This window comes from Triticum urartu, chromosome 3 (assembly GCF_003073215.2).
Source record: "Triticum urartu cultivar G1812 chromosome 3, Tu2.1, whole genome shotgun sequence".
In the NCBI taxonomy this organism is placed as follows: Eukaryota; Viridiplantae; Streptophyta; class Magnoliopsida; order Poales; family Poaceae; genus Triticum; species Triticum urartu.
Window position 1 is genome coordinate 690,174,492 of NC_053024.1, and position 20,449 is coordinate 690,194,940.

The 20,449-nt window shown below is 45.6% G+C and overlaps 1 protein-coding gene across 1 annotated transcript; it reads left to right on the forward strand.

Annotated features, from left to right (window-relative positions):
- The first annotated feature begins 4,089 nt into the window (after window positions 1-4,089).
- Window positions 4,090-8,697, forward strand: LOC125547187 (cytochrome P450 711A1). Its single transcript, XM_048711169.1, has 5 exons — window positions 4,090-4,304; window positions 4,379-4,531; window positions 6,179-6,989; window positions 7,099-7,194; window positions 8,362-8,697. Exons 1-5 carry the CDS (start codon window positions 4,090-4,092, stop codon window positions 8,695-8,697), a joined length of 1,611 nt encoding a protein of 536 aa, XP_048567126.1.
- Window positions 8,698-20,449: the final 11,752 nt, after the last annotated feature.

Consider the following 20,449-nt stretch of genomic DNA (forward strand, 5'->3'; position numbering starts at 1 on the left):
GCGTTTCTCCTGGGCCTGGCCTGGACGTGCTTTAAGGTTCGTGCGATGCAGGCCGCACAGTGAATGCAGGCAATCAAACGGGCCACTTTCTTCCCGCGCGGGCCAGGCTGGGCCTAATGCGGGCAACCAAACACGCCCATGGCCTACGTGCGCAGCCACAACCAACTGAACCATGCCTCCTGAGGCCCTATCACCGTCGTGGGTGAGCAAGTGCTCGGCCGCGCGTGTCCCTCCTCATTTCCTTCCTCCTCCATGTTCTCTCTCTCTCTCTCTCTCACACACACACACACACACCGATTCAATCAGCGTCGCCTCTAACTCGAGCAGCACCAACGCACGGACTGTACCGCCCCGCCGTCGCCCGCTGTCGCTGGAGCCTCGACCGCCATCTCCTGTCGTTCCACGTCGCGGCGTTCCAAAGGAGCACCGGCATCCATGGCTGTGGCCTCCTTGAGCTCATTCGCAACCTCTGGTGCCGCCGCACTACAATTCCTGCAACATTATCTTCGTTGCATAAATTTTCTGCATCAAGGCTTCCATTGCAAAAAAGAATTATAAATGTTTATGCAACATGATTTCTACTGCAAAAAATGTCTACAAACATTTCCGCAGCATGATCTCTGCAGCAAAAAAAATCTACAACACAACCTCCGTTGCAAATATTTCTGCAACAAGATTTCTACTGCAAAAAGATTCTAAAGACGTCTATGAACATGATCTCTGCTGAAAAACATTTTGCAGCACAATGATTGTTGCAAAAATTTCTGTAATATGATCTCTATTACAAAAGGTTCCGCAACAAGGCTTTTGTTGCAAAGTAAAGGACGGCACACAGCCACTAGATTGTCTCATATCTAATGAGTGGCTCGCAAGGCGACGGATCTTTTAAAACTATCCACCGGCCGATGGTAGCATGTACTTTTGCATATATGAAATAATGCAATTTTCGTATCAATTGTGTGCAGTTTTTTATGTGATCATATTTTTTAAGTGTTTATTTCCAGTTTCTTCCTTCTGGTATGGTAATACCAATGCCCTGCTTGATCCATTCTTCCTTGGAACTTTTTTTTGTTTTCGTCTTTTTTGTTTTATATTGTTCCTTTTTTTAGTTTTAGTTTGCCTTTTTTTGTTTCAATTGATTTCTGCCATTACATGTGTGCGTGTCTGTGTGTGTGTGTGTGTGGGGGGGGGGGGGGCATCGTAATGTAAGCCTCAAATACAATTTTATTGTTCTCTTCTATGAGCGCGTGGTGGAGGGGGGGGGAGGTTATTATGTCCAAGTTCGATCAATTTATTGTTCTTCTGTGAGCGCGCACCACACACGTAGGTGTTTCCATGTGTGTGTGTGTGTGTGTGTGTGTGTGTGTGTGTGTGTGTGTGTGTGTGTGTGTGTGTGTGTGTGTGCCCATTCATTCATGTCAATCTTTAGTGTTGTTATTATGCTATCTGAACATTCAGTATACACATGGATATATACATGTAGTTCTATGCAATATGTGTGCAAATCATACAATTATTTGAAAATTGCACAACGATATGTTTCTTCTTGCATATTGTGGTACAATGCAAATTCTATGAACCTATGTGCAAGTTTTTCTCATCATTAATGTTTCTTTCTTCAAAAATTTCCTCCTTTAGGGTAACACCTAAATCCTTAATTCATTCTACCTCAGAAAAATATTTTGTTTCCTAAAATATATTGCTTTCTTTGATGACAAGGAAAAAATGACTGACACAAAATAAAAAAACTGTTTATTTTCTCATATACACTAATGTTTTCTCCGCTATTTGTTGTGGATTAGTTGATTTTTTGGCCGTTAGATTTTCTCCTATTTTTGTGCATGTTGTGGTGGTTTGATGTAGCAGTCATATGTCCTTGCTTAAGTTTGCGATGAACTTAAAATATAATTCATTTCCTAATTTATATATTTAAATCATTAGTTGTATTGAAGTTCCAATAGTTTACACTTGGACAATACAAAGAGATATAGTCTAATTATTGAATATAAGAAAAGAGTGTAAATAATCTTTTATGATTTGTTCATTTTAGGCATAGTTGTATAATATTAACTTCCTTTTCTATTTTCTTGTTGTTTATTTTGGGGTTGAAACAATCTCCATAATATATATGTTTCTTCTAGCATAACGTTGACCAGTGGAAGTTCTATGAAACACGTGCGCAAGTTTTAGTCATCGTTTGTTTTAAGTTTTATTTCTTCATTTGCTTTTCATTAAGGCTAATAATGATGCCCTTAATTCATTCTACCTTAGAATAATATATGTTTTTGTTGTTAGTTTATGTTCTCATTAGTTTATTTATTTATTTACCAATAAGGAAAAAGTGTCCAACAAGAAAAAAAATGGTTCTTTTTTTCTTGTTGTTGCTTAGTGAAACTTTGGTTGTCGGATTTTCTCCTATATTTGTCCATCATGATTTTTTTTGCAGTCATGTGTCAATATTTAATATTATGTTAGGGACTTGAAATGAAACTCATTTCTACAATTGGTCTCTTTAAATAATAATTAGTACTGAAGTTCTACTAGTTTACAATTGTTTATTGCACAGTACGAAAAAACTGCCAGTTTTGTGTAATTTGCGTGCAAATTTTCAATATATTCAATTTGTGTGTATATGAGAAGAGTTTGACAACAAGTATTTATGATTTGTTAATTTCGTGTGTAATTAACTTGCATTTTCTAAATTTCATAGGGTGAAGCCGTCTCCATAATTCGATTTTCTTTAGTAAGGTATAGTTTCTTATTTTTTTTGTCTTTGTTCATTTCTATTGTTAGTAACATGACTTTGATCACTTTCTTTCTTAGAAAGAAACATGTTCCTCTTTGATTTTTGCTTTGTGCATTTCTTCTTTGAGGTACGATTTGGACATGTGTAGTTCAGATATAACCAGAGATATTACATGCAGACATAAATTAAATGTATTTTTTAGTAATTATAAATTATATTGTTTCATTGTGGAGAACAAGAAGACGACTATATTTTTTTCTGGTGCAAGACTAAAGAATATGGAGATTTGTACACATCATGAGTCAATATGCGTAGTTACCAGTCATGTTTAAAAATTCTTTCCAATCAAGATGCAGCAGCACAATCATGCATTCCAAGATATGATGAGATTACGCTCGTACATGTTGTAGCATCAGCAGAAATGCAAAACTTGCATGCATCCACATCCCGGAAAGAAAACTTGCATTGCATGCAACTACGTGCATGTATAGTGTGTCTTTTTTCGTAACACAATACAGACGCAAGCGCTCATACACTCACCCCTATGAACATACACACGCACACCCTACCTCTATGAACGCTTCCGAGAGACTGAGCCGGCATATCATCTTGAGATTTACGAAGTCACCGTAGGCGCCTCGTCCTCGACAGGAACATCTCTTCCCACTGAAAGTGCATCGCCGGGATACTACTATCCCTCTAACCATCCAACCACAGGTTGGTTCGTTGTATGATGGGTCAATGCCAACAAGAAACGGACCTGTCATGAAGCTTTTGTTCGACTCGAGAGGCAGCGTGCACCGTGCAGACTCACCCCTGGGAAGCACGTCACTTTCTCCGTTGGATATTAATCTAAGGGTCTAGAAAAAAGTAACTGAAACATAAATAAAATTCAGGCACCTGACATATGAGCAATGTACGTAGTAGTGTATGTTTGCCTCATCGCCCACGTATGTTTTGATTGAGACGCACTGCGCTTCAGGCGCCCTCGTATATATCAACCGATGTAGATGAGGGCAAGAGCTGGCAACTTGCATCTCGTCCTGCCCCCGCCACCAGTAGAGTGCAAAAAGGCAAAGACAAGGGACTGATAGCACCAGGCCGTCCCATTGGCATCTACTCCTAAGCTTGACTGATACCACCAATCAGGCAATCAGTGAAGAGGATAACAGCGGTAGAAAATCGGTGCTCTGGCAGTTACAGGTAGCATAAAATACGTTCGATAGTACCAATGCCATGGACATATATGTAGCCAGGTATCACGCAACGAGGGTGTCCTCTGTCCTGTGTGACACACACGCGCTGACGCGCACAGCAATACGGCCGGCGTGGAAGAGAGATCCATGGAGATGGTCAGTGTCGTGGAGGAGTACGCGCTCACGCTGGTGGCCATGGCCGTCGGCTTCCTGGTGGTGGCATATCTCTACGAGCCCTACTGGAGAGTCCGGCATGTGCCAGGACCCGTGCTGCTGCCACTCATCGGCCACGTCCACCTGCTCGCCGAGCACGGCCCCGACGTTTTCTCCATGCTCGCCAAGAAGCATGGCCCGGTCTTCAGGTGACCCACGTATTATTGCAATTACTATTAAGTAAAAATATAGTACCAGTGGTTTTGATTGGGTTCATATGCAGGTTCCACATGGGAAGGCAGCCGCTCATCGTGGTGGCAGATGCCGAGCTCTGCAAGGAAGCAGGCATCAAGAAGTTCAAGAGCATTTCTAACCGGAGCATGCCTTCGGCCATTGCAAACTCCCCCATACATCAGAAAGGCCTCTTCTTCTCCAGGTAACTAACTATGGGTAATCTGACTTCCTTTCCTCGCGTTCCACGTGATCTTGTAAAATTGGACCTTTCTGAAGAAACAAAAAATATTCAGGTGAAGAGCCTTTGCGGTCAAAGAATAAAAAGATAAACAAACCGCAGCATTCATCTTCATGTCTATTTTATTGTTGTTGTTATTGTTTTTATCATCATCGTCATCATCATTATTGTTATTATTCTAATATGCTAGGTCCTGATTATAGTGCCCAAGAATTCATAGGTTATTATATAAAACCAATATCACCCGCAAAAAAATATAAAACCAATATCGATAATCAGAGCTGAAGGTAGCCGGAAGTCACAGCTAACATAAGTGCTGATGTCAGCAAATCAGCACAATTCAGACTGCATGAGTTTTTCTCTTCACTCTAGACCAGGGTAACCATACATAAATTGATGAATTCATCAGAAGGTTTGATATAAGTTAGAGTCAATCAGTGTTTATAATATGATCAATTTTATCAAAACTAAAAGGGAAAATTACATTTCTAACATAATAATTCTTACGAAATTACAAGGTTGGGGAAACACGATGAGACGTCAACAAGCATACACAACTCCACCTCGCCATCGGGCTTACTCAAACCAACAGTAAATCAATTATAAATTCTAGTAAGAGAGAAAACTAGTCAATTAGTTTAAAGACGTGTCAAAGTTAAACATATTTAGTAAATAAATGCTAAAAATTAAGATAAATGCAAAGTTAGGACAAACATGTGAGACGCCAACGAGGGTGGCCAACTAATTAATTAGATAATATTATGTTATATTATTGAACAAGAGAAAAAAAGTTTAAATTATGTTCTTCACTTCATTAACTAATTATATGGTGGATCCTAATTATAGTGATTGAGATTATAGATACAAATATGTACATATGTAAATATCCATGTCTGGTATGATGCAGTGACAATGGACTAGATAGAGACAATTGGATCTAAAACCGTCTCCAATACATGGCTGGTATCACCATTTACATCGGCATGTAAACATAATAAGTTATTGGGTTTGTTCTTGCATAGATACTCAAAAGTTTGAATAGCTAAACTTTGACCGTTTCAATCAGTCGCATGTAGCGATGATTCCAAGTTTGTTCATTCATGAATCCGTTCACAAATTTAATATGCTATGTGATTCTTTCAATTGTATTTTCCAAAGTTTGGCGAACAATGTAAATACCCAATAGACTCAACTCCTTCTAAAACATACATATATTATAAGATTTAGTCACACTGCATTAAAAGAAGCTCTATGTCAACATGGTAGACTGTGTTGGCTCTTATGTGTTTTCGTACACACACAGACAAGAGAGAGAGAGAGAGAGAGAGAGAGAGAGAGAGAGAATATGCTGCATTCAGAATAGATTGAGTAGAGAGAGACAACATTTTAGCAAATTCTCATAAATCTACATCGGTAATTATGTAGTTCCATATGACCAAGTCACATATATAGTAAACTAGAATACAATGAGAACACATTGCACACATGATTAATGCAGCCACAGTACGACTACGACCAATAAACGGATGGACGGTTTACATAAGTAGAGGCCACCTGGCCGGCCGGTAGAACCACAGGAAATGAAATAATGCATGTGTGCTTGTATGTCAGAGGTTTGAGGTGGACGACGATGCGTAACATCATCATCTCCCTCTACCAACCGTCTCACCTCGCCGGCCTCATCCCGACCATGGAGTCCTACATCGAGCGCGCGGCGAGGAATCTCGATGAAGGAGACGAGGTCGTCTTCTCAAAGCTGGCTTTGACCCTCTTCACCGACGTCATCGGGCACGCGGCCTTCGGCGCAGACTTTGGCCTGTCCGGAGAGCCGGTGTCGACAGACATTGATGGCAAGGCTGGCGCTGGCGTCAAGAACGGCGGAACGGCCGTGAAGGTGTCGGAGGAGTTCGTGAAAATGCACCTGCACGCGACCACGTCGCTCAAGATGGACCTGTCCGGGTCGCTGTCTATCATAGTGGGCAACCTCGTGCCATTCCTGCAACAGCCGTTCCGGCAGGTGCTCAAGAGGATACCCGGCACGGCCGACTGGAAGATCGATCATGTGAACCACGAGCTCAGCAGCCAGATGGACGTCATCGTCGCCGACCTGATGGCGGCGAGGGAGCGCGAGCCGGCGTCGAAGCAGCGCAAGGACTTGTTGTCCGTGGTCCTCGGGGCGAGGGAGCGGGGCGGCGCGGCAGTGCAGGAGCTGCTCACTCCGGACTACGTGAGCGCGCTGACTTACGAGCACCTCCTCGTCGGGTCGGCGACAACGTCGTTCACGCTGTCCTCGGTGGTCTACCTCGTCGCCAAGCACCCGGAGGTAGAGGAGAAGCTGCTCACGGAGATAGACGCGTTCGGCCCCCGCGGTCGCGTGCCCACGGCCGATGATCTCAAGAGCAGGTTCCCTTACCTCGATCAGGCAAGCACTCATGGCCGTGATCACTGGCATGTTCATTAATTAATGAAGTTGATGAGCTCATTTTATTAAGTTTGATTGATGTGGTGCATCCACCTGTCATGAAATTCAGGTGGTCAAGGAATCAATGAGGTTCTACGTGGTGTCGCCATTGGTGGCCCGAGAAACATTGGAGAGAGTGGAGATTGGTGGCTATGTCCTTCCCAAGGTATACATTTTCGATCAAACCAATTTTATTTGATTCAAAGCTTTGCACTCTGAATACAACTCATGCACACAGCCTATGGAATATGGGAATACATACACGTCTTGAACAAATGTATCCTCGAGAGAAAGAAAAATCTAAGCTGGTCCAAATTAAGACCAAACCGCCATTCATGCTGCATACACCTTTTTGGCTGTCTACACAGCAATGGCATATTTACATGCCGCTATGAACAACTCTCTTTGATATGAGCTTCATATAATCCCCCGTCGCGGGTTAGAAGCAACATGAGTGACAGGCAATGCATTATGAGCAATATGCCACTCAAAGAAAAGACGTGTAATTATTGTTTTGTCTTTGTAACAAAAAGAGCTACTTATTACTCACATGATAGATCCACTTAGCATGATTTTCTCTACTAGTTAAAATTACCCTATATATTTAAACTTTAATGTGATTTTTAGTTTCTAGGTTATTTATTATTACTTATTACGTCAGAACGTACAAGAGTCAGGCACATAGAATTAGCTTGAAAATTGCCTAATTATGCTGGAAATCCATAATAACTCTTTGTTTCACCGTGGCAAGTTAACATTTGCTAGGCATTGAAGTAAGGCATTCCTTGCCGCCAGATTCAAACCAATTAGGTCCCTGCCTGAATGACAACCTTAGGAGGAGACACTAAGGTTTCCCTTGATTGCATCATGTATGATTAGTGTGCATAAAATGAAACAAACTAGGAATTGGTGTCCTAGAGGGGCATTGCCCAACAATATATTTTTCCATAACCTGGTCTGACAGCCATCCTTGATAGCAAAGGTGTCGGACCAAAATAATGGTCTCTTCACCTTCACCAAGCCAACTCAGAAATGAGTATCTCCAAGTCACCAATAAACTCTGACACCTTTCTTTCGGGAGGTGTAGCGGCAACCAAAAGGAAAACGAGTGTATGTATGTATGTATGTATGTATGTATGTATGTATGTATGTATGTATGTATGTATGCATCTTAGAGTTTCAACCTGTCATTCACTCATTTTCCTTTTTCCCTGTATATAGTTTTTTTTACAATACTCAATTTATATGTTACTTAATTGTTGACATGTAGAATGTGATCGAATTCTTAGATACTAACAGAACCAAAAGTTTCAACCTCTTTCTATGAATGTAGGGCACATGGGTGTGGTTGGCACCTGGTGTACTTGCAAAGGACCCCATTAACTTTCCGGAGCCAGAGCAATTCAGGCCAGAGCGGTTTGACCCTGCTGGCAATGAGGAGAAGTGTCGGCATCCTTACGCCTTCATCCCCTTCGGCATTGGTCCAAGGGCCTGCATCGGGGAGAAGTTTGCGATCCAAGAGATCAAGCTCGCCATCATTCATTTGTATAGCCACTACGTGTTTCGTCACTCAAAAGCCATGGAGTCACCGCTAGAGTTTCAGTATGGGATCGTGCTCAACTTCAAACATGGGGTCAAGCTTCAGGTCATCCACAGGGACAAGGATTAAATATGGTTTGGTGATGAATCTCTACTTCTTCATGATAGGTAATGGTCCAATGTATATGAATCTGTGCAAAATCAATATGTATAATTACTGCGTAGTTGACCTGAGATGCGTCCTTATGTGTAAAACTTATTGGAATATCAACATTGAGAATGTGACGACGAAACTCAAAGTATGGTGAAATGTACTGTGACTTTGTGACGCCTTTTTTCTAGTGGGGTCTACCCGGGCCCTGATTAAATATTTCGCAGGAATAATAAAGTTACTTAAAAGGCTATCGCCATATTAGCATGCAAATCAAACGTTTTGAATAGATTTATTTGGAAGCTAAACAATATTACCCTTTTGATAGAAAAAGGTAACTTCTAACCTCCACCTTTAACCTCCATTAAAATTTGCTAATTTGTAAACTTTTCCTAAACCCTAAATCAATAGTTCCACTAATCTATATAGAAGTGGAAACCTTCTTGTACCGAACCAAGTGATGTTAGTGAATTTTGCATCCTCAAGCTGGACGGTGAGACCATGGGAGGGAGTAGGAGAACATAACTCGTGGTGCACGCGGGTCACGGGCAGGAGATTCTACCATTCTGGCTACACATTTAACCGCGTAGAGTCGCCGTCGACATGGATCACCGCCTTTCCTCTGTCCAGTCAGCAACGTACAAAGCCATTTGGAGTTGTAGCATCGGATTCGGCTTGTGTTCACGTCGACTCATTCTTTCACACCGGATTCAGATTACACTTTGGATACAATAGGCATACAAATCCAAAAGGGAATTCAAGGATGAAGAGCAAGGGTGGAGGGGAATGTAGCCATGCTTCAGTTGATCATCGATACCTAGCCGCATGCCTCTCCTCCCTTTACATAGCACTCGGCCTGCTACGCCGGGCGCAGTCGGGTTCAGCTCAACTGGTCTGGCTCAAGCTATTAGCAGATATATGAATTTTGTGGACACGTTCTCAGACAGTGTGTGCGACCAAGTGCAACGACATGTTCCATGCATTTTGCATATGTCTGTGAGCGGTGGCTCTGTGGCAGGCGATGGCAGAACACTGTAGGCTACCGGATGTGACCAAGAGGCCACCTACCAGAACGGATTGGCTCCTACACATCCTTGGCAAGCTCATGGAGATCAACAGTCCGCGTCAATGTGGAAGAAACGGTGATGCGCGTACAACTATTTTGGCGATGTAATGGTGAACAAGTCTGACTCTTCTGAGGCTACCATTCCCTCTATATTACATTGATGATGCAGCCAGCTTTGCACTGGTAGAACTGCAACCCCGGATCCAGGAGCACAAAATGTGGTCCATATACCAAGCACACTATGATGTCGATGCTGCAAAATGTACCCAGGAACCCTGAAAGGGTCATATACGGTAGAGAATGGGCTATTGAGTAGCCTAAATTTGAGCAATTAGCACATAGTCTACATGGAATAATGATAACCAGTCATATATCAGCATGTACATTTGACTTGCTTTTTTCCAACTGTATTATAAGTTTACTGCGTACATCATGGTGATGTCCTCTCCTTGAGACCCTGTGAAGATCGTGCATTTCAGTCAAATTCAGATCCGTTTTTCGAGTCCGCGCGAATAGGGGTCCATCCAGTTTATTCTTTTGGGGTTGTGTATGGGACTTTCCTCTTGATGTGAAAAAATAGGCTCTTAGGGCATATGTTGTCTTTACCGGAAAAAGAAAGTCAACGGACTTCATGGACGAGGAGGTGGAGGATGAATGGTATGGGGGCTTACTTGGGTCGTGTTGTAAATGCTCTGGCTAAACCTATTGATGGGAAAGGCAAAATTATAGCTTCCGAATCTCGCTTAATTGAATCTGCTCCAAGTATAATTGAATTTCTTATCATTCAATGAGCATCTTGTATTTCATAAAAATTGGGGGTTATATAATCCTTACGTAAGGGAAGGGGAGAAGGCAAGCCGCGTATGGATTGATCCCTAATTCAGTTCTTTTTTTCGTGGTTTTCTTTCCATCTCACAACTTCCATTTCTTGAGCCGACCTTGCCGGGATTCACTAAGACAGAAATAAAGCATCGGGTCGAACTCTTCTTTGGTGTTAAGGTGGTAGCTGTGAATAGGTTTGGAATAAGAAGATGGACCAACCACCCACCAACTTAATTGTGAGACGAGCAGCTAAAGCAGTTACTAGACCCATTATAGAGATCAGAGGAAGAGAGTTCACTTTCGTTCAAAGGTGGCCCGTGAGCTCACTCTGTTTAGAATGAATCCCGACAAACAACATAAGATGGCTGTCAATACTCCTTTTTTTGCTTACTTTGGAGATCCCGATCGGCCGGAGAAGATGTAAAGACATACAGTCCACCTAAACTACAATTTCAACAGCGAGCGATATAGGTACCGTTGTATTTTATCTAAGCACACTAGTCGAAGGAAGAAGTAGTCAAAGAATAGGTTCCACTAGGCTGTAATAGACAATTTGATCCGGCCTTTTGGTACCATTTCGAAGGTGATTACTTACGCATTTCAGGAAAGCAATGAAGAGAAGGGCATATATATCATTGGCCCTGCCATACGCTCATTTCATTCCTCTATCTCACCCTTTTAGCTGTATACCCTATCTTGTATCCAGTAGTAAGTCTACTCTTCTTACCCCCTCTCCTCTACCTTTTGTGGCCCATCTATTAGCTTTTTGACCATCTTTGAGTCATAGCGAGGCGGCTCTATCTCTTGCAGCATTGGAACCAAGATCGGGCTTGGCATAGTTACGAGGTTCCCGTTCTATTTAATTAACACTAACTGAAGCTAATCTGGAAGCTTTCTTTTCATGCGACTCTTGGATCGAAAAGAGGGTGCTGGACTGGACCACGGCTGAAACTGCCAGGCACGGACTAAAAGCTTTTATCAGGGATTCTCAGTCAAATGGCTACCATACATAGCATAGAGCTGGAAGTTGCACGCCTAATAACTCATAATATAAATGTGCTTATGTCTGCGTCAAGGCCATAGAAGCAACAGTATTGAAGTCGTCTGGTCTCTGAATTAAAATAACAGCTCGAATTTGCCTACTAAGTAAGACCTTCACCTCAATAAATATAGTAGTTAAGGTAGTGAAGAATGTAGGACCCAAATCAGACTCGAAAAGTAATAACAAAAATGGCTAATCCAATAGCAGATTCTGCGGAGCTTTCGGAGAAGGGTAGCCTAGTGTGTAAGCACAACAATGAACCGTGGCAAACCCTCAGACGACCCTTCTAAGATAAGGGGGGAGATCCTCAGTAGTGGTGACCCTTTGACTCTTCCACTAACTTATATATGTACCGAATGCTCATGCGGGAAAGTGAACTCCTGGGTCTGGAACCTGGGGGTTGCTCTGAGAAAAAATCATTTCTTTCTCGTCCACTCTAGAGGCTGTGTCTTAGGAACCTTTTCAATACGGCCCGGATTGCTCGTGGAAATATTCCCCCATGGCACACCCTGAATATGGGGCCAGAAATTGCAGAGGAGCAGGATCCGAAGTGGTGGCTGCTACAAGAATGGAATATTCCAAAGCATTCGCTTCTGAAAGAGCAATTCATTTCTTCGACCCGATGCCTCCTCATTTGCTCCCATCCTCATATTAATAAAATAATTAGGGAAATGCGAGGGAAAAGAATGCCAAAAGCATTTAGAGATTAATTTGACTAGGATTCGTTCTGGCTCAGATGGACTTGACTATCCTGCCTGACTTGGCCAAAAAAGATACCTAGCAAGACATCAGCTACACCATTTGAGCCTGTCCACTTGCTAGTCAGGAAAAATAACCGCTCCGTTCCGTCGTTCTGTCAATCGGTAAGGTTTTTGGTGACAAGACCTGGAGATATCAGAAGTGAGAATGCTGACACGAGTAACGAGAAATCCTGTAAAAAACACGATCGCCTGCTGCTTAATAATAAATTCTAACTATTGTTCAAAACTCAAAGTACTACAGATTCAATAGAATGAAATGGTTAACTAATAATGAGAGAGTGAAAAAGCGGAGTAATAAACAAGGAGCTACTCATATGGAGTCATATTCTTCTTAAGCCTCCTTTCCCAGATCCAAGTTCCGGATCCCAGGGAGAGATCAAGACAATGCAGCAGGGTTGGCAAGCATACTTGTATCACTGAGCAAATCCAAAGCATACTTCCCCTCTAAAGAGTGAAGAAAAAGATTGGCATTTCAGCCTTTCTTCTCCTTCAGGGCCTTCTGAAAGAGAATCCAGTACCTCTTCGTCCTGAATATCAGAATAGGACGAACAAACCGGGGTGATAAAATTCCATTTGAATCTTGAGATCCAAGAAGAAGGATAGCTTCATGAGTCCTATACCCAAAACAAAAAAACACTCTTGTATTCGTAAGAATGCATAGTAGTCTTCAAAGAGCACTCTTTGACCTTGAGAAAAGCCCCTTTCTCATCAATATCTCGACTTCGCGCTCTTTACCATTCTGTATAAATGGACTATTCTATTTGTATAGATATTGGTAGAGGGGCGTATCCAACCCTCTTTTATCTACTAGTTACCCCTCTTTAGTTTAAGAGTACCAACCTGGCGAACTTGAAACATCTTAGTATAGCTAGAGGAAAATAAAGCGAAAGCGATTCCCATAGTAGCGGCCTATAGAATTTTGTGGAAAGCCGTATTCGATGAAAGTCGTATGTACAGCTTGGAGGGAGATCTTTCCTATGTTTCGAGATCGAGATGTTAGAAGGTGCTAAACCAATAGGTGCCGGAGCTGCTACAATTGCTTTAGCCGGAGCTGCCCTACAAAGAATCGTACTAATGACGTATACAATGCTTCAATTATCGATGTAGATGCTACATAGTGGGTTCTCATCCTTCAGAGACTACGAGTGTAATAGGAGCGATTTTGTTCACAGCTCATTCCTAGCTAAGACGTAATGGCGGGTAGGCAAACAACTTGATTCAGGTCAATACAATACTCTTCTTCGAACTTGCAAGCTTGGGACACAAGCGTAAACTGGAAAAGAAGTAAGACCATCTTGTTAGCGAGTAGTTTCCTTTAGACAATTTCTGCGAGCATACTAGCTTTTCACGAACGCGGAGGAGAAAGAAAACCAACAACCAATAGGGTGAGGCAACTAACCCCCAGTATTCCCGCATGTAGCTTTGAAAAGGGTGAGGTGTTGTTCAGGGTTCCCTTTCTCCCTACCCAAATACCAAGGGAGGTTTATGAGTCGTATCCTCCTTACGAGATAGCGGAAGTAGCATTAGTGGGAAAAGTAAGCTCCTTTTCAAGCCTTCCGAATTCGGAATTCAAGATTTACTGGGGGAGGTAAGTGATTCATTTGAAGAGCAGGATTGGGTGGCTTTTTGTTCTCTGCTTGTGGTGGGTGAGGGAGTCCTGGATTAGGGGGTGTTCGGATAGCCGAACTATACCTTCAAGCCGGACTCCTGGACTATGAAGATACAAGATTGAAGACTCCGTCCCGTGTCCGGAAGGGACTTTCCTTGGCGTGGAAGGCAAGCTTGGCGATACGGATGTTCAGATCTCCGACCATTGTAACCGACTCTATGTAACCCTAACCCTATCCAGTGTCTATATAAACCGGAGGGTTTTAGTCCGTAGGACGACATACACATCAACAATCATTCCATAGTCTAGCTTCTGGGGTTTAGCCTCTCTGATCTCGTGGTAGATCAACTCTTGTACTACCCATATTATCAATATTAATCAAGCAGGACGTAGGGTTTTACCTCGATCGAGAGGGCCCAAACCTGGGTAAAACTTCGTGTCCCCTGCCTCCTGTTACCATCCGGCCTAGACGCACAGTTTGGGACCCCCTACCCGAGATCCGCCGGTTTTGACACCGACATTGGTGCTTTCATTGAGAGTTCCTCTCTGCCGTCGCCGTCAGGCCCGATGGCTCCTACGATCATCAATGGTGATGCAGTCCAGGGTGAGACCTTCCTCCCCGGACAGATCTTCGTCTTTGGCGGCTTTGCACTGCGGGCCGATTCACTTGGCCATCTAGAGCAGATCGAAAGCTACGCCCCTGGCTGTTAGGTCAGATTCGGAAGTTTAAACTACACGGCCGACATCCGCGGGGATTTGATCTTCGACGGATTCGAACCACTACCGAGCGCGCCGCACTGTCACGATGAGCATGATCTAGCTCTGCCGCCGAACAGTGCCCTGGAGGCCGCACCCGCATCGGCTCCGACCCTTAGTTCGGAGCCAACCGCATCGATCGAGGATGGGCGGTTGGACGCCACCTCGGGGGCTGTGATCCCAATGGCAGTTGAGCCGAACACCAGCCCCGTACTCTGCGAGGCTCGTGACTCCAAGGAGCTGGACTCCTCTCCGGACTCCGAACCCTCCGCGCCCCTGCCAGTCGAATCCGATTGGGCGCCGATCATGGAGTTCACTGCCGCAGACATCTTTCAGCACTCGCCTTTCGGCGATATCCTGAAGTCACTGAAGTCTCTCTCTTTATCAGGAGGGCCCTGGCCGGACTACGGTCAGCAAGGTTGGGGTACGGACGATGAAGAAATTCAAAACCCACCCACCACCCACTTTGTAGCCACTGTCGACAACTTAATAGACATGCTCGACTTCGACTCCGAAGACATCGACGGTATGGACACCGATGAAGGAGATGATGAAGAACCAGCGCCTACTAGGCCCTGGAAAGCCACCTCATCATATGACATATACATGGTGGACACCCCAAAAGAGGGAGAGGGCGATGGAACAGCGGAGGATGACCCCTCCAAGAAACAGCAAAAGCGCCGGCGTCAGCGGCGCCGCTCAAAATCCCGCCAACACAAAAACGGCGATTCCAGCACGGGAGATAATAATACCCCGGAAAGCGCCGAAGAACATCCCCCCAGGCAAGATTTAGCACAGGAGGATGGAGAAACCAGCCCTCATGAGAGAGCGGCCGACAGAGAGGTCGAGGACGATGATTATATGTCTCCCTCCGAAGACGAGGCAAGCCTCGACGACGACGAATTCGCCGTGCCGGAGGGTCCCATCAAACAAGAGCGTTTTCAACGCGGGCTTATGACTACGGCAGGAAGCCTCAAGAAAAAACAGCAACAGCTTAAAGCTGATCAAGATTGGCTAGTCGATAGATGGACTGAAGTCCTTGCGGCCGAAGAGCATAAACCCGAACACCCCTCCAAGTGCTACCCGAAGCGCAGGTTGCTACCCCGATTAGAGGAGGAAGCACTCGACGCGGCCGACAGGCCACCTCGTGGCCGCGACAGAGAGGCCTCATGGCCCTCCACCCAAGCCGCACCCCGTACCAAGGCACGGGAATATGTGCCGGACTTACGAGACATGTTGGAGGACAAGGCAAGGCAAACAAGATCGATCTAAGGATCGCGTAGACGCCCCATGGCTCGAGATGATTGTTGCGGAACGTTGCAGAAAACAAAAAATTTCCTACTCGTTTCACCAAGATCCATCTAGGAGTTCGTCTAGCAACGAGTGATTAGATGCATCTACGTACCTTGTAGATCGCGAGCGGAAGCGTTCAAAGAACGGGGATGATGTAGTCGAACACGACGTGATTCAAATCACCGATGATCAAGCACCGAACGGACGGTGCCTCCGCGTTCAACACACGTACGGAACGGATGACGTCTCCTCCTTTCTTGATCCAGCAAGGGGGGAAGAGAGGTTGATGAAGATCCAGTAGCATGACGGCGTGGTGGTGGATGCAGGGCGTCACAGTAGCAGGGCTTCGCCTATACTACGAGAGAGAGACGTAACGGGGAGAGAGGAAGCACCAAAGGCTGAGGTATGAAATCCCTCCTCTCCCCCACTATATATAGGAGGGCCAAGGGGGGTGGTGCGCAGCCTAGGAGATCCAATCTCCTAGGTGCGGCGGCCAGGGGAGGGTTTCCCCCCCCCCCCCAAGGCACCTCGGGGTGCCTTCCACCACTTGGACTCCTCCGTGGTGGAAACCCTAGGCGCATGGGCCTAGTAGGGCTGGTGCCCTTGGCCCATGAAGGCCAAGGCGCACCCTCTACAGCCCATGTGGCCCCCCGGGACAGGTGGCCCCACCCGGTGGGCCCCCGGGACTCCTCCGGTGGTCCCGGTACAATACCGATAACCCCGAAACTTGTCCCGATGGCCGAAACAGCACTTACTATATATAATTCTTTACCTCCGGACCATTCCGGAACTCCTCGTGACATCCAGGATCTCATCCGGGACTCCGAACAACATTCGGGTTTACTGCATATACATATCGTCATAACCCTAGCGTCACCGAACCTTAAGTGTGTAGACCCTACGGGTTCGGGAGACAAGCAGACATGACCGAGACGACTCTCCAGTCAATAACCAACAGCGGGATCTGGATACCCATGATGGCTCCCACATGCTCCACGATGATCTCATCGGATGAACCACGATGTCGAGGATTAATCAACCCCGTATACAATTCCCTTTGTCAATCGGTATGTTACTTGCCCGAGACTCGATCGTCGGTATCCCAATACCTTGTTCAGTCTCGTTACCGGCAAGTCACTTTACTCGTACCGTAATGCATGATCCCGTGATCAACCACTTGGTCACCTTGAGCTCATAATGATGATGCATTACCGAGTGGGCCCAGTGATACCTCTCCGTTATCCAGAGTGACAAATCCCAGTCTCGATCCGTGTCAACCCAACAGACACTTTCGGAGATACCTGTAATGCACCTTTATAGTCACCCAGTTACGTTGTGACGTTTGATACACCCAAAGCACTCCTATGGTATCCGGGAGTTACACGATCTCATGGTCAAAGGAAAAGATACTTGACATTGGAAAAGCTCTAGCAAACGAACTACACGATCTTTGTACTATGCTTAGGATTGGGTCTTGTCCATCACATCATTCTCCTAATGATGTGATCCCGTTATCAATGACATCCAATGTCCATAGCCAGGAAATCATGACTATCTGTTGATCAACGAGCTAGTCAACTAGAGGCTTACTAGGGACATATTATGGTCTATGTATTCACACGTGTATTACGATTTCCGGATAATACAGTTATAGCATGAATAAAGACAATTATCATGAACAAAGAAATATAATAATAATGCTTTTATTATTGCCTCTAGGGCATATTTCCAACAATGGTAACCGTCACGCCAGCCACAAATTCAGTAGGGCTGAACACAGTAGACAAAGCTCATTGGAGCTACGTCATGATATCGCCCAGTACAGAGGCGCCGCACACCCTTTGTGCTTCACAGACGAAATAATGGATCATCAAATCCCCGAGGGTTTCAAACCCGTAAACATCGAATCATATGATGGCTCAACAGATCCCGCGGTATGGATCGAGGATTATCTCCTTCATATCCACATGGTCCGCAGCGATGATTTCCACGCCATCAAATACCTCCCACTCAAGCTTAAAGGACCAGCCCGGCAGTGGCTTAACAGCCTGCCAACAGGGTCAATCAGCTGTTGGGAGGCCCTGGAAGCCGCATTCCTCGACAATTTCCAGGGCACTTACGTGCGACCCCCAGACGCTGACGACCTAAGACACGTAATTCAGCAGCCAGACGAATCGGCCAGGAAATTCTGGACACGGTTCCTAACAAAGAAAAATCAAATACTCGACTGTCCGGATGCAGAGGCCTTAGCAGCCTTCAAACATAATATCCGTGATGAGTGGCTTGCCCGGCACCTAGGACAGGAGAAGCCGAAATCTATGGCAGCACTCACGGCACTCATGACCCGCTTTTGCGCGGGAGAAGACAGCTGGCTTGCTCGTAGCAACTATATGACCAAGAACCTTGGTCGTTCGGACACCAGGGACACTAGTGGCAGGTTGCGTCGCAACCAGCAGAAGCGCCGCATCAATGGCGACAATGCTAAGGATACAACAGTTAATGCCGGATTCAGAGGCTCTAAATCCGGTCAGCGGAAAAAGTCATTCAAAAGGAATCCTAGGGGCCCGTCTAGCTTGGACCGAATACTCGACCGCTTGTGCCAAATACATGGCACCCCCGAAAAGCCGACCAATCACACCAACAGGGACTGTTGGGTGTTCAAGCAGGCAGGCAGATTAAGTGCCGACAATGAAGACAAGGGGCTGCATAGCGATGACGACGAGGAGCCCCGACCGCCGAACAACAATGGACAGAAGGGTTTTCCCCCACAAGTGCGGACGGTGAACATGATATACGCCACCCACGTCCCCAAAAGGGAGCGGAAGCACGCGTTAAGGGACGTATACGCGGTAGAGCCAGTCGCCCCAAAGTTCAACCCATGGTCCTCCTGCCCGATCACCTTTGATCGAAGAGACCATCCCACTAGCATCCGTCATGGCGGATTCGCCGCATTGGTTCTCGACCCAATCATTGACGTATTTCATCTCACTAGAGTCCTTATGGACGGCGGCAGTAGCCTGAACCTGCTTTACCAGGATACAGTGCGGAAAATGGGCATAGATCCCTCGAGGATTAAGCCCACCAAAATGACCGGTGTAGAGGCCAGCTGCACAGGCTTGGTCACACTTGAAGTGGTCTTCGGATCTCCGGATAATTTCCGAAGCGAGGAGTTAATCTTCGACATAGTCCCGTTCCGCAGTGGTTATCACGCACTGCTCGGGCGAACCGCATTCTCCAAGTTCAATGCGGTCCCGCACTACGCATACCTTAAGCTCAAGATGCCAGGCCCTCGAGGAGTAATTACGGTCAATGGAAACACCGAACGCTCCCTCCGAACGGAGGAGCACACGGCGGCCCTTGCAGCGGAAGTACAAAGCAGCCTCTCCAGGCAGTTCTCTAGTCCGGCCATTAAACGTCCGGACACAGTCAAGCGCGCCCGGAGTAACCTACAACAAGACCGCCTGGCATGTTCCGAGCAGGTGTAGCAATGCGGCCCCAACCCCAACCCCCGCAAAAAGGCAACGCCAGTACTTCACGTCCATAACTACGCTCTGGAAATACCATGGGCATAAGGGAAGGGGCACCATCACGGCATGCCCAAAACACGGCTTAAACCGCGCCAGGGGCTGCCGAACTTTTTTTACTTTTCTCTTACTTCCAGGACTCTACTCTTCGGAAGGCTTGTTCGGCAGTTTAATTGCCGCACAAACGAAGCAAGAACCAGGGTAGCAGACAAGCCATGCCGCATTACGGAAATCACAGGTGATCTCTATCACGAGCAATATACCTGTTTCGCATACTATTCCGTAGCTTGCCCCTGGAGCAGACATGTTAAATAGTCCAGCTTTTCGTTTATCGCATTACTTGTATCGTTCTGCTTTGATCGCAGCTATTTTAATGAACAATGCATAGCTTTTATCCCTAATGACATGTTGCACCCGTACACTTTGGTACGGCCAAAATACGCCAGGGGCTTCAGTACCCCTCAACACGGTGTAAGAAGTCTGAACACTTTAACAAGTGCGGCACCCCGAACTTATAGCATTATATGCATCGGCTCCGAATCATGTCTTGGGTCAATAGTTGGGTTTGCCCGGCTCCTATGTTTTGGTGCCTTACGTTCCGCTATATCGGCTAAGGTAGCACTAGGAGAACCACTGCGATTGTGCCCCAGTTAAGCTGGGTCGAGCACCTCAGTGGAGCAAGCTAAAACTGACCGTCATGATGAGGCGAGAGCTGGTCGCTGTTCGAGAGGTCTTTTCGAGTCCTTAAAGACTTATGCCGCTTAGGGCGAGGAGTCGGCTCTGTCCGGCCAAGGCGTAGATAGCGCCCCGAACTCGGTCTTCCGAATACTAGGGGCTTCGCCGAAATTTAAAATTATA

Bases quoted from the DNA above. Each gene is read 5' to 3' on its own strand.
- LOC125547187 (XM_048711169.1), top strand. From the start codon at position 4,090: ATGGAGATGGTCAGTGTCGTGGAGGAGTACGCGCTCACGCTGGTGGCC. The intron at 4,532-6,178 runs GTAACTAACTAT...CTTGTATGTCAG, and splicing joins AAAGGCCTCTTCTTCTCCAG to AGGTTTGAGGTGGACGACGA. The intron at 6,990-7,098 runs GCAAGCACTCAT...CATGAAATTCAG, and splicing joins GGTTCCCTTACCTCGATCAG to GTGGTCAAGGAATCAATGAG.